The 14931-nt window shown below is 42.7% G+C and overlaps 1 protein-coding gene across 3 annotated transcripts in view; it reads left to right on the forward strand.

Annotated features, from left to right (window-relative positions):
* The window catches only part of LOC126334772 (ATP-binding cassette sub-family C member 4-like), a 548862-nt gene that overhangs the window by 382455 nt on the left and 151476 nt on the right, over positions 1-14931 (forward strand). The window contains exon 1 of one of the 3 annotated variants that reach the window (XM_049997359.1): positions 10532-10776. The exons of the other annotated variants lie outside the window; for them this stretch is intronic. Within the exon in view, the coding sequence (XP_049853316.1) occupies positions 10703-10776 (74 nt within the window). The 5' untranslated portion in view covers positions 10532-10702. Of the gene's footprint in view, positions 1-10531; positions 10777-14931 lie in introns of those variants that run through there. 3 annotated transcript variants of the gene reach the window in all.

Genomic DNA, 14931 nt, shown 5'->3' on the forward strand with positions numbered 1-14931 from the left:
AGCTACAACGACCTTGTGATCACTAATCCCTGTATCAGTCATGATGCTCTCTATTAGCTCTGGATTGTTTGTGGCTAAGAGGTCAAGTGTGTTTTCGCAACCATTTACAATTCGCGTGGGTTCGTGGACTAACTGCTCAAAATAATTTTCGGAGAAAGCATTTAGGACAATCTCGGAAGACGTTTTCTGCCTACCACCGGTTTTGAACAAGTATTTTTGCCAACATACCGAGGGTAGGTTGAAGTCCCCACCAACTATAACCGTATGAGTGGGGTTTTTATTTGTTACGAGACTCAAACTTTCTCTGAACTGTTCCGCAACTGTATCATCGGAGTCTGGGGGTCGGTAGAAGGAGCCAATTATTAACTTAATTCGGCTGTTAAGTATAACCTCCACCCACACCAATTCGCACGGAGTATCTACTTCGACTTCACCACAAGATAAAGGTCAGCAGTCGGTTCTGTCAACGATGCTGCAGATGGTGAGCTCTGCCTTCATCTCGTAAGCAAGACCGGCAGCCTTCACCAAATCAGATAGCCGCTGGAATCCAGAGAGAATTTCTCAGATCCAAAGCGACACACGTCATTAGTGCCGACATGTGCCACCACCTGCAGCTGGCTGCACCCTGTGCTCTTCATGGCATCCGGAAAGACCCTTTCCACATCAGGAATGACTCCTCCCGGAATGCACACGGAGTGCACACTGGATTTGTTCCCCTCCTTATCCGCCGTATCCCTAAGGGGCCCCATTACGCGCCTAACATTGGAGCTCCCAACTACCAGTAAGCCCACCCTCTGTGATTACCCGGACCTTGAAGGCTGAGAATGATCCTCTGAAACAGGGCAGGCAGCTGCATCTGGCTCAGCCAGAGACAGTGCCTGAAACTGGTTTGTCAGACGCACGGGGGAGGCTTTCTGATCAGCCTCCGGGGACGCCTTTCGCTGCCTGCCACGCCTTGGAACGACCTCCCAATCAACCACAGGCGAGGGCTCAGCCCCACTGCGGGCAGCAACCGGGGCAACCACAGCGGCAGACCGATCTGGGGACAGACGGGACGAGGTTGACATCCCCGTGATACCCAAGTCCGGCTCCCCACAGTGGTGCCCATTGGCAACAGCCTCAAGCTGCGCGACCGAAGTCAGCGCCAATTGCAGCTGTGAGCGAAGGGATGCCAAGTCAGCCCTCATCCGAACACAGCAATCGCAGTCCCTGTCCATTCTAATCGATGTTGAACAACAGTTACTGAAACACGAGTCCGTGCCTAGGTAACGCAAGCGAAACACGCAAAGAATGTATCAACTAACCTGTACAAATGCCTAACGACTGCGCTACAATCTGCTGAATTTACGATTACAGTAACTAAAACTCGAAATTGCACCTCCTATACGAAACTCACACGCAATTTAAATAAGAATCTACCAAGTAAACACTAAAGCGCGATGCTACAACTATCAAATACTATAATACGCCCGAAATATATGAATTAAACAATGCAAGTACCCAAAAACACGCAAAGAAATTAATTAAACTATCTAACAAATAAGTAAGCTAGGGTTATACGACTTGCTGCTGCAGCTGCTTATCCAACGGCGGCAGGGAGCACAATAATAATTTGTTTAAATCCAATAAAAAGTTTCTATGTAATCAGAGGCAATTAAATCCAAGAAAGGTAAAAATTGGGACGTGGAGAAGTCAATTGACAATACTTTTTTTAACATGTGTCTACAGAGGATAAGATTTCACACATTTGTAAAGTATATGGTGAAAACCATAATAAATGTATGTAAATATTTCCGCTATATCATTTTTCGCTGACGAAGTAGGTATGCTGGTGTATCCTGTATTCTCTTCCAATATCTATCGTAGAAGACTTGATTAAATGACAGACTGATTATAAGTGCTGAAGAGGCTCAAAAGCCATACGTTACCTTAAGCACACCATCAGACACCGTTATAGTCTCATAGCATAGGACAATGGTCAGAAAAGCATAAACGCGGTATCGGCTGGGCACGGCGTAATAGATTCGTTTAGCACTGACACACAGCTGATACGGTGTTTATGCTTTTCTAAGTGTGTTCCTATGCTGTTCTGTTATGCTGTTGTGTGTTGGTGTGCTTCAGATAACATAAGGATTTTTGAAACTTCTTTGACATTTTCCCATTTCCTTCATATTCATGGTGGCTTATTGTAGTGATTTCTTTCTTTTAATTAGGACCACCTCTCATTTTTATGACTGAGGGTTTCATATTAGTCTACTTTCGTGCAAGTTTTAATGAACTGTATGTTTTAGTTTACTTAGTCGTACGAGATAGGAACGTGCCCTTCACTCTAACTTGTCCCTATGGATTGTTTTCTTGTTTTGTAGAGAATGTGATGATGCCTCAAAAGGGCGAAACGCGTTATTGACATTAAATAACCTGGCAACCCAAACTGCTTTTCAATTTTAAATAATTAAAAACGGTTGCCTTACCAACAGGCCAGAATGGAATGGAATAAATTTTAAAAACATCCATTGTTATCACCGAGAAAGTGGTCTAGAATAAATAAATGGAAAAATACGGCAATATTGCAGTTCTACGTCGCCGATCATGAAGTGGCAGTTGAGATCTCTGTTCCTCAGCTTTGGTAGCCCGTTCAGTGTGTCGGCTCCAAGCACACTAACGGCAGGGGCCTCTAACACAGCTTTCAGGAAGCTGGCAGCCAATGACAAAGCAGACTGTGTAAAGGATAGAAGGCGGCATTGGTCCTCTGAAGACCGAGCTCATAATAAACAGGATGTTAGGGGTATAAGTATACACATTATGAACATCGGCACCTTAATAAGTACCATTTTCAGTGTCTAAATTGTTTCTTCTCTGTGTCTAACAGTTTTCCCGCAGGTACATCACTTAATTTATTCTATGACGTTTCTTGCACTGTCATAACTCCATTGGGAAGTGGATTACACCCATCAGTATACATCATCCTTTTGCCTCCTTGCATTCACACTCACATACTGCCCAGGAGAAAATAAACTTTAAAGCTTGCTTGTGCCACGTGTACTAACTAACCTAAAAACATACTGATCGTAATAGCTATAATTATTAGTTTGCAAAGTAAGTACTAACGTAAAGTCATTCAGTAAACTGTATTAAGTCATCATTGAAATTTCTTCACTTACACCCCTAACAACCTGTATGTATGGAGTGCTTAAATCAACAGTGTGAAACTATTTTAAAAATTCACAGAAGAATACAAATAAAAACCAGGGCATTTCCAGATTGCACAGAGAAGATTTAACGTAATGCAGACTCAAGTAGGAATTGAAAATATTGGGAGACGGCGCACAAGGGGGGGGGGGGGGGGAGGGGGGCTGACAAATGCAGGTGGAAACGGAAGCGTAGCTACACGAAGAGTCGTAGTGAGAGCATGGAAACATCCTAACGTGGAGCTTATGTCAACTGTTCACATCAGTACGGACTGTAGGTAATCTCGGTTGGAACTGAAAATACGAGCGGCAAAAGTTATCATTGACATCGAGGAACAGGACGAAACGTGTTGAATAATTGTATCTTCCTTAAGGTACATTTTTCGTGGAGTGTAGTTTCTTCCTGGTTGGTAGCTTTGCTGAGCTTTCCATTTCTTCAAAAATGATCATTAAAAGACCTTTCTTCAGAGTATGGAGGAAGTCGAGATTAATGTCGATACAGTGCACTTGATATTTCTTCTTTTGTATAAGATATATAGCAAAAGGAAGAGTGTTCATTTAAGCTTTATCCTTTTTAACTCGATGTGCTCATACGGGTCTGCCCGACTTAGCAATGTACTGTCCTTGTTCCGTACTTTAACAGCTACTGCGTGTTTAAGCTTGACTGTTTTGAAGAGCTTTATTTAACTTTGAGTTCTAATTTTTGTTTTGTATTTATTTTTCCAACAATGTGTCTTTCCATGACACCGAAAAAGGTCATAGATTTGTCAAGAAATTTATTGCAGTTACAGTTGCGGATCAACTCATCGTTGTCTACATTTGATATTTTAGTCCCTGTGTTCACCACTCATTCCAGACACACTGATGCATAATTATTACATGTAAATAGTGCACCTTTCAGGTTCCACTGTAGTTACAAATTGTTTAGGTAGTCTGTTTATACAAAGCAAATAGTTTATTATTTACTGTTCAATATCTTATTTCGTGCAGCTATAGGTTCGTTGAGAATTGTCGATGTCTCACGCGATGTTGTTGCGTGGTATTTCGACTTTAACGAGTATAGTTCACAATTGCAAACATCAGCTGTCGGTTACTCAACAAAGACAAAGACTGCCTGACCCATATCTACCACTACTTAAGGCATAGCAATCAGAGTGACTGGCTAATGGTTCAGTAACGTGTATGAAATGAAACAGACTGTCGTCGTGGTGATCATCAAAATGCGTACGTTGCACTTTTGGGGACACCATTTTGAGGTTCTCCATATCCCCTTATACACAGAAAGTGTATCTACTTTTTCAGACATTTTACATTTACTGAGACCTTCTGCAAATTTTCAGACAGTAGTTGAAACTGTCCAGAACATCATTAGCAAATATATTCCACGAAATGTACACAAATGCCGGAGACTGTGACACAGAGAAACCATTCAAGAGGTTACACGTGCAGAAAAAGTGGAAAAAAAACATTTGGCAAATTAAAGAGTGTGAAGGTCCACTAAGTGTCATGGAATCTGCGACAGTCATCGGACGTTCACCTTTTGACGCCATTAGTGTATATCGAGAGTAGACGACGGAGCTCCCTGAAGGGGAATACACGGCAACCTGTGGAGCATCACGTGGAAGAAGACTACGCTACTAATTAGAAATGAAGTACACACGGAACCGAAGATGGAGCAATGGAAATCAATTTCCTGATGAATCACATGCCTCGTTACGTCATGTCGGTGGTAGTGTGAAGACACACTGCCTATCAGCATACATGCTCGACGACGGTACTGTAAAGACAGATTGCCTTCCAATACTCCAGCTCGACTTACACACTAAAAATAGTACACAAGTAAGGAAGGGAGGGATATTAGGGTTTAACGTCACATCGAGGCACAAAATCTGATGACAGAATCTAAACATTCATGGTGGTGTCTGTTTGTTCTATATCGTGTCTCCCTACCACTTTCGCGCAACGACGCTCTGAGCGTGTTTTTTAGGGAATTGACTAGTTTGAACCTGGGACCTGTTGCTGGTAAGGAGACGCCAGACCACACATGACATGTAAAATTCAGAAGAGTTCAGTGAGACTAGCGATGATATAATCAAATACTTAATGATCTCAGCGTCAGCTCCACAGCACTCCCTGTAAAAGAATCTTAATACTAACTAAATTTAGTGGAAGGGGTTCAAGGCTTACCTATTTTTAGTTAGCTGGTAAAATAACGTCGAAAAAGCAGTTAAGTTTACCACTGGAAATTTTATTCTACTCACAAAACATTGTTTATAAATTGCACTATTGATAAAAGGAAGTGTTGTAATACAGGATGGTAAAAGGCAACTGCGTTCAACAAAAATGTGAACGAATATTCCCTGAATGGGTTTCCAAGTTCTACAATGGATCGAAGGATGACCTATGCCATATCACATCTATAATCTAGGTTTAAATTAAGTTTTACAAAAGAGAAAACTATCAAAATGGTCTACAGTGACCCTCAATTTTCTTTAATTACTTATCTAACTTGTCGTAAATTACAGTGGCTGATGTGGCTTCTCAATAATTATATAATAGAGAAATCATCGCGTTTCCGATTTTCACTTCAAGTAGCAAATGTGAACACCATGAGTTTTAATTAACGGTCGACACTAGTATTACGCAAAAAAGGGGGTGTAACAGATAAGACTTTTGCAGTTCTGAGTGAAGCCCTATGCGCTCAAAAATGCGGCATCGCTTGTGTTCATTACCTTGTGGGTGTTTAGGCAGCGTCAGGGCAGCGGCGGGCAGAACAGCTCCGCTCACCTCGCCATCTCGGAAGCAACTCTCCTCTAACTTCTCCTTACTACATTTACCGAAGTTGGTTTAAAAAAAACAAAAACTATCTGGCTGTGTTTTCGTCTGACCAATCAGGGTCTAAATGTTAACCTTTATCTCCGCCTACAAAAATTCTGTCTATCCAATGAGGAACGTTATACTTTTCGTGGTGGAGCAATGTTTTTTAAAGTTTGCAACTTAACAGAGACGCGAAAAAGTCTCACGCTAAAACCTGCAGCTGATGTGGTCCTTTTAGCGTTATCGTAAGATCTATACTGTTCTTCTGGAGGGCTCTATCTTTTAACATGGGCTAGGGGGTGGTCCTAATGTAATAGACATGCGTAAAAGTTACACGCTAAAACTTGCGGGTGGTAGTGGCCTTTTTTGTGTTATCGTAAGATCTATACTGTTTTTCTGGAGGGCTCTATCTTTTAACATGGGCTGGGGGGGGGGTGGTCCTTGACGTAACAGAGACGCGAAATAGTCTCACGCTAAAACATGCGGGTGGTAGTCTTAGAGGTAGGCTGGCGTCGTGGGTGTCCAGTCCGTCCCTTATCGTAGGGCCTTCTAGCTTAACACGGTTCTGCTCTCGGCTTCTGTTCTCGTTTCTCCCCTCGGAACTGCGTAGGTGGGAAGGTACGACATGCATTTAGGCATTCTTGTGTTAGTCTGTGGTATTCCATTTGCTCACTCGTTACTCGTATTACTTTGGTTAATTTAATGTCACGATTTATTCAGAGCTATGTGACATACTACTGGATTTGCTTATCATGTCAGGGTTTTCATGGAAGGTGTTGGATTTGCCTGACACCTTACAAGAAATATGATTTGTTCACCTGAAGATCTTGCAGGCCTACAGTTATTAGAGAAGAGGTTGATTATTTCGTTATTATTTCTGAACTGTTGAAACCCTTCACATGCGACTTGCCATTTTCAGCGCAACTGTCCATGACTCATATCCAGATAATCATTCGGAGATGATGACGAAATCCAGTGAAGTGTTGGCTACACCCGATCTCAACTCTGTCCAGTGCATAAACTATATGATCAAAATTTTCCGGACTTCCCTATGTAATGCAGAACTGACCCCAAGACATTGCGAGAGACGGACCAGTACAAAAAGGATGGGGGGGGGGGGAGGGGGTGTACTGTGTTGAGAAGCTGCAAGAGCAGGACGGATCGGTCAGGAGACCTCTGCTCCCGTCGGATGTTCGAGTCCTCCCTCGGGCATGGGTGTGTGTATTGTTCTTAGCATAAGTTAGTTTAAGTAGTGTGTTAGTCTAGGGGCCGTTGACCTCCGCAGTTTGGTCCCTTAGGAATTCACACATATTTGAACATTTTGAGAGCTCTGCGACTTCGAACATGGGCTAATCATTGGAAATCACATAAGTGACAAATTCATCAGGGACATTTCAGTCCTACCAAAGTTGTCCAGATCGACTGACGGTGATGTGATTGTGAACTGGACACGCGGCAGGACAACCACAGCTAAACCGAGACCAGCCAGACCTCAAACTGGCGGACAAGCGCCGTTGAGTATTGCGGAAGGTCGCTGTAAAAAGGAGCCTGAAATCACTGGGAGGAATCACTGGCGAGTTCCGAAGTGCCAGTAGTAGTTCAGCTAGCACAGTGACTGTGTGTAGGGGCTAAGAAAGAATTGGGAGAAATGGTCGAACAGCTACCCATAAGTCATCCGTACCTGTAATCGGTGCTAAGCGATGCTTGAGGCGACGTAAAGACCGACGCCCCTAGACAGCGGCTGACTGGGAACGATTGATTTGGAATGGATTACGATATGCCCTGTGGCAATCCGATGGAACGGTTCGAGTTTGACGAATGTCTAGAGAATGTTACCTGCCATAATGTGTAGCACCAATAATGAAGTAAGGGGAGTTGATGTAATGGCACGAGCTTCTTTTCGTGCTTATGGTGTGGTTCCCTTCACGCACGTAAGAAAACGCCAACAATGCTGAAGTATATTAACACATTTAAAGCATTTTGTACTACGTACGATAGAGAAACAGTTCGGGGATGGTGAATGATTCTATCAGCATAGGAGTGGGTCCTGTCAAAAACAACACCTGTCAGGCAGTGGTTTGTGAACAGTAACATTCCTGAAATGGATCGGCCCGCCGAGAGTCCCAACTTGAACCCAGTGGAACGTTTTTGGGATTTATAGCGTCGACTTGGCTCCACACCAAAGCGTCCAACACCACTAACATCTTTGATTTTGGCTCTTGAGGAAGAATGGGCTGCCATTTCTCAATGGCCATTCAGACACCTCAAGCTGTCATAAAAGCGAAGGATGGACACACTCCATATTAATGTCCACTAATAGCTGTTCGCACACTTTTGATCATATAGTATAAAGTATGTTATGCTGTGAGAGCTCGTGACTACCAACGACCTCCTGATCTACAAGGGCCGGCCGCTGTGTGCGAGCGGTTCTAGGCCCTTCAGTCCGAAACCGCGCTGCTACTACAGTCACAGGTTCGAGTCCTGTATTCATCTCTTGGTCTCCCTCTACGGTTTTTAACCCCCACACTTCGCTGCAGTACTGCAATTATGATCCCCTGATGCCTCAGAATGTGTCCTACTAACCGATCCCTTCTTCTAGTCAGGTTATACCACAAACTTCTCCCCAATTCTATTCAGTATCTCCTCATTTGTTACGTGATCTACCCATCTAAACTTAAGTAGTCTTCTGTAGCACTATATTTTAAAAGCTTCTACTCTCTTCTTGTCTAAACTGTTTACCAACCATGTTTCACTTTCATACATGGATACACTCCATACAAATACTTTCAGAAAGGACTTCCTGACACTTCAATCTATGCTCGATGTTAACATATTTCTCTTCTTCAGAAAAACTTTTCTTGCCATTGCCAGTCTACAATTTATATCCTCCCTACACTGCTTCCCAAATAGCAAAACTCATCTGTTATTTAAGTATCTTTTCTCCTAATCTAATTCCTTCTGCATCACCTGATTTGAATCCACTCATTCCATTATCCTCGTTTTCATTTTGTTGATATTCATATTATACTCACCTTTCAAGAAAATTTCCATTCCGTTCAACTGCTCTTCTAAGTCCTTTGCTGTCTCTGACAGAATTACAATGTCATCGGCAAATCTCAGTGTTTTTATTTCTTCTCCTGGGACTTTAATTCCTACTACAAATTTTTCTTTTGTTTGGTTTACTGATTGCTCATTATACAGATAGAATGACATCGGCGATAGGCTACAACCCTGTCTCACTCCCTTCTCAACCACTGCTTCCCTTCCCTGCTCTTCGACTCTTATAACTGCCATCTGGTTTCTGTACACATTGTAAATAGCCTATCGATTCCTGTATTTTGTCCATGCCACCTTCAGAATTTGAAAAAGAGTATTCCAGTCAACATTTTCAAAAGCTTTCTCTTGTCCACAAATGCTATAAACGTAGGTTTGCCTTTCCTTAACCTATCCTCTATGAGAAGTCGTATGGTCAGTATTGCTTCGCGTGTTGCTACATTTCTCCGGAAACCGAACTGCTCTTCCCCAAGGTTCGCGTCTACCAATATTTCCATTCTTCTGCAAAGGATTCGTGTCAGTGTTTTGCAACCGTGACTTACTGAAGTAACAGTTCGGTCATTTTCACACCCGTCAGCACCTGCTTTCTTTGGAATTGTAATGATTATATTCTTGTTGAAGTTTGGGGGTATTTCGCCCGTTCATACATCTTGCTCACCCGATGGAAGAGTTTTGTCATGGTTAGCTCTTCCAAGGCTATCAGTAGCTCTAACGGAATATTGTCTACTCGCGGAGTCTTGTTTCGACTTAAGTCTTTCAGTGTTTTGTCGAATTCTTCACGCAGTATTATATCTCCCTTCTCATCTTCACCTACGTCCTCTTCTATTTCCATAATACTTCCCCTCGAAAATGTAGGAAGAAAGAATTTAGTTTGTTCAAATAACTTACGGGAATGCAGCCGGGTGATTTTGTCGACAACCGCCGATATTTCTACATGAGCACACTCTGTCATCTTCAAGGCAAAACGACTGCAAGCAGGCGCTGTGCAAGTGAATGTAGCCGGCCGCTGTGGCCGAGCGGATCTAAGCGCTTCAGTCCGGAACCGCGCTTCTGCTACGGTCACAGGGTCGAATCCTGTCCCGTGGCATGGCTGTGTGTGATGTCCTTAGGTTAGTTAGGGGGCTGATGACCTCAGATGTTAAGTCCCATAGTGCTTAGAGCCGTTTTATCTACAAGGACTGCGTCACCTGTTCTTGGACATATCACTGAATTGCATTTGTTTTAACTGCAAAGGTCAACCTGCTCGCTGCTAGGTATTTGATCATTATGTACTTCAGGCAAGTGTATGTACAGCATATACTAGCATCCAGCAAATTTCTCGCATAGCTGAGAGACAGGATGTCAGAACCACAGAGTGAAAACATGCTAGAAAGCAGTTTTGAAATAGCGATTAGCGCACGTCCTGGCAACAGCTGATAGCGCCCGGTTTGAGCCCTCCCGGCCTCGCGCTGTTCGCGCACGCCCACACCTGCCGGTCTGATAAGCGCCACTCCGCACTGCGTTCAGCTATATACGCAGCGGCGTCGCCTTCCGCCCTTACTGGCGACCAGACGTCGCGCAGCGCACCAACACCAGATACCAAGCGCCAGCCACCAAGCACCAAGCGCCGAACACCAGCCACCAGCCACCGCACGTCGACAGCCATGGACGCCGGAAAGAAGCGCACCCGCCACAACCCGCGCAAGACGGCCAACCCGCTGTCCGTGCTCTTCTTCTCGTGAGTCGCTACAGCTCCTCCAAGTTTCACAACAGCGCTACTGCTGGCGCAACACTGACTTCTCCAGTAGCCACCTGCAAGTGATGTCCGTCAGTTCCCTGTTCCTCATTTATTTAGCATGTTCCGTGGGACACTGAGCGTCAAAGCTATTTGGTCGTGAAAGAAGCCAGTAAATAGTTTCCAGCTGTTTGTAACATTTATAGAAAAAAGAGATTAAATAATTAATACAACACGCAAAAATTTTGAGATAGCTTACAAATAAACGACGCGTTACAGAAAACGGTAATCACCTACTGTGAGGAACTACTGTACAGAATAGGAGGAGTGTACCACAAGGAACTTTCACTTCATATTTGAGAAGTTGAAGTTCGTCACTAATTTCTTTAATTTTTGCTGTATGCCTACTGATAATGAAACCTTCTGAATAGCACATTCCTTTCTCTATAGTGATAAAGAAAGTGCTATCCATCTGCAAATCGTTTTTCCGTCCAGTGTTCGCTGAAGTGATGTTTCAGTTTCTTCTGTATGAGTCAGTATCGCAGAGTAACGATTTAGAGATACCTGAACTGCAGCCAACTGACTCCTCAGATCTTCCTGACCGTCCTTTTATGGACTGAAAATATTGTTGGTCAGTGCGCACAGCTGAGCCATAATATGATACAATAAGAGACTGTAGCGTGGACGTAAAGAAGCCTTCGGATTTCAGTGTCAAATACAGTGGAGATTCGCTGATGCAGCATTCAGTTTACGAATCAGATCCTCAGTGTGTTGTTGTTGTTGTTGTGGTCTTCAGTCCTGAGACGTTTGATCCAGCTCTCCATGCTACTCTATCCTGTGCAAGCTGCTTCATCTCCCAGTACGTAATGCAGCCTACATCCTTCTGAATCTGCTTAGTGTATTCATCTCTTGGTATCCCTCTACGATTTTTACCCCCCACGCTGCCCTCCAATACTAAATTGGTGATCCCGTGATGCCTCAGAACATGTAGAACCAACAGATCTCTTCTTCTAGTCAAGTTGTGCCACAAACTCCTCTTCTTCCCAAATCTATTCAATACCTCCTCATTAGTTATGTGATCTACCCATCTAATCTTCAGCATTCTTCTGTAGCACCACATTTCGAAAGCTTCTATTCTCTTCTTTTCCAAACTATTAATCGTCCATGTTTCACTTACATAAATGGCTACACTCCATACAAATACTTTCAGAAACGACTTCCTGACACTTAAATCTATACTCGAAGTTAACAAATTTCTCTTCTTCAGAAACGCTTTCCTTGCCATTGCCAGTCTACATTTTATATCCTCTCTACTTCGACCATCATTAGTTATTTTGCTCCACAAATAGCAAAACTCCTTTACTACTTTAAGTGTCTCATTTCCTAATCTATTTCCCTCAGCATCACCCGAGTTAACTCGACTACATTCCATTATCCTCCTTTTGCTTTTGTTGATGTTCATCTTATATCCTCCTTTCAAGACACTGTCCATTTCGTTCAGCTGCTCTTCCAAGTCCTTTGCTTCTCTGACAGAATTACAATGTCATCGGCGAACCTCAAAGTTTTTATTTCTTCTCCATGGATTTTAATACCTACTCCGAATTTTTCTTTTTTTTCCTTTACTGCTTGCTCAATATACAGATTGAATAACATCGGGGAGAGACTACAACTCTGTCTCACTCCCTTCCCAACCACTGATTCTCTTTCATGTCCCTCGACTCTTATAACTGCCATCTGTTGTAAATAGCCTTTCGCTCCCTGTATTTTACCCCTGCCACCTTCAGAACTTGAAATAGAGTATTCCAGTCAACATTGTCAAAAGCTTTCTCTAAGTCTACAAATGCTAGAAACGTAGGTTTGCCTTTCCTTAATCTAGCTTCTAAGAAAGTCGTAGGGTCAGTATTGCCTCACGTGTTCCAATATTTCTGCGGAATCCAAACTGATCTTCCCCGAGGTGGGGTTCTACCAGTTTTTCCATTCATCTGTACAGAATTCGCGTTAGTATTTTGCAGCCGTGACTTAAACTGATTGTTCGGTAATTCCTCACTGTGATACTTCCATAAATGATTTTCATCTAAGAGTCTAAAATAGTCGTTGTCACTGAATGTGCCAGCCGGAGTGGTCGAGCGGTTCTAGGCGCTACAGTCTGGAGCAGCGAGATTGCTACTGTCGCAGGTTCGAATCCTGCCTCGGGCATGGATGTGTGTGATGTCCTTAGGTTAGTTAGGTTTAAGTAGCTCTAAGTTCTAGGGGACTGATGACCACAGCAGTTAAGTCCCGTAGTGTTCAGAGCCAATTGAACCATTTTTGTCACCGATGGTTTGACCTCCATTAGACAGTAAAAATTCGCTTCCACAAGAATTCCTCGTGAGAAAATGTACACGCTGGCTGTAATTAAGCTTACGCTATTTGATCGAGTGTAGACGGAAAACTAGTAACCATTTGGGTCCTACACTTTATAGGAACGATGTTCAGACTGTGCGCTGCAGGATTTGCGTTATTATTAGTGTTACGGTCACGACCTTCCGTTAGGTGGCGGTACAGGTCACGACATCTGAGCATTCCATGGTTCACCGTTCAAAAAGTTTGTAACCTGGAACGTAAACATGGTAAACAATTAACAAATGTTAACCTCTCTTGTGGAAATTAAAACGTGTTTCTTTCGATAGTCATTTGTTATTTTTCTTCCGCATGTACTTACAAATGTTTCCACAAAGTTTCATTACCCTTCCATCACGGGGGTCCTCTCAAGTACCGAAAAGTTTTTTTTTTATAACCACGCTGTATGCACTGCATACTTTTACTGTTAAGCCAAGTGCTTACGTTACCGACTAACGCAATGGATAGATCATTTAAATTAAATTCCACGTATTTTACAACAACACTTTTGTCAACTTAAAAAAGAAAAATTATTTAAGACTCGTCATGTCTAGTGGCTGATAACAGATTTATATCAAGAATAGGAATGGAACAGGAGCAAAACCATGTCTCATTTTCCACTTTACATGATGCCTGTCAGATTCAAATATTTTCCATGTTTATTGACATTAAAGGGTAACAGTCAGTTCACTCCTTTGCAGACGTGAACCGTTGTTCAGCGTTTCCCTAAGCCCATAATGTTCCAACTTATGCAAAAATACTGCACGTTCCATCATAAAAAGCCTTGTTAAATCAAAGAAAATACCTAGTATTTCCGAACTACAGTTAGCACTGTATCTCGGGATTTCTAAATTTCATGCAGTCTTCCTGTATCCCGGTCTGTTGTAAGCCGGCTCCTATTCTAAAATATCCTCTAAGACTTGCTTCAAACAATTTTTTCTTGTTTTTCATAGATTCTACGATCTTCCTAGTTACTCTCTCTGATGTCATTCTACTGACTTCAGAGAAGTACAGCGTTATCTTCTCGCAGTCTGACCTGATTTATTTACTCTTGTACCACAGTTCATCATTTAGTCATGCTCTAAAGTAGTCCCGTTTTTCCTACTCAGTGGAATCCTTCCCGATATTATCGTCATTTTCCCTACGTACTCACGTGCTCTCTTCCGTAGCTGAACGACCAGCAAACTCTGATTCCCTATCGAAAGGCACAGTCAAGTATTTATCCTTGTCGGGACGACTAGAGAGGAAATCACTCCGCTTCGTGAGATTAAACGTTAATCTACTTCTAGAGGAGGTATGGTTTGCGTCTTCGAAAGACACATGGAACCGTAAATTTTGCAATCTAGTGACGCACTAGGCATAAGACGTATCTGTGTCGGAATTCATTAAAATGATTGAAATCGATTACTTGTTATGTATGTTTCCGGTAGCGTCTAAGCTTATGACAGTTGCTTTGTGCTTTACTGGCAGCCATATGATCATTACGAATTCCACAAGGTAACTTTAGGTTAGCACTTTCTTGAACGTTCTGCACTTGCTTTCCATGATCCGTAGATTTGATTTTGTTGCGTATCTTTTGGTTGTGATGTCTGAAGTCTTCTAAGATGACATCATTTGTTCGTCGATATCTCCTGAAGCATTTTACTGCGTATTTCGGATGCTTCTTTGTCGTTTTTAGTGTCGCCACATGATTGACAACTGCGTGGACTTCGATATTGTTTCCTAACATCAAAACTGTCTATCTTTCCTCAGTGCCATTTCCCTTACTTTTCTTCTTAA

Source organism: Schistocerca gregaria, chromosome 2 (genome assembly GCF_023897955.1).
Source record: "Schistocerca gregaria isolate iqSchGreg1 chromosome 2, iqSchGreg1.2, whole genome shotgun sequence".
Taxonomy (NCBI): Eukaryota; Metazoa; Arthropoda; class Insecta; order Orthoptera; family Acrididae; genus Schistocerca; species Schistocerca gregaria.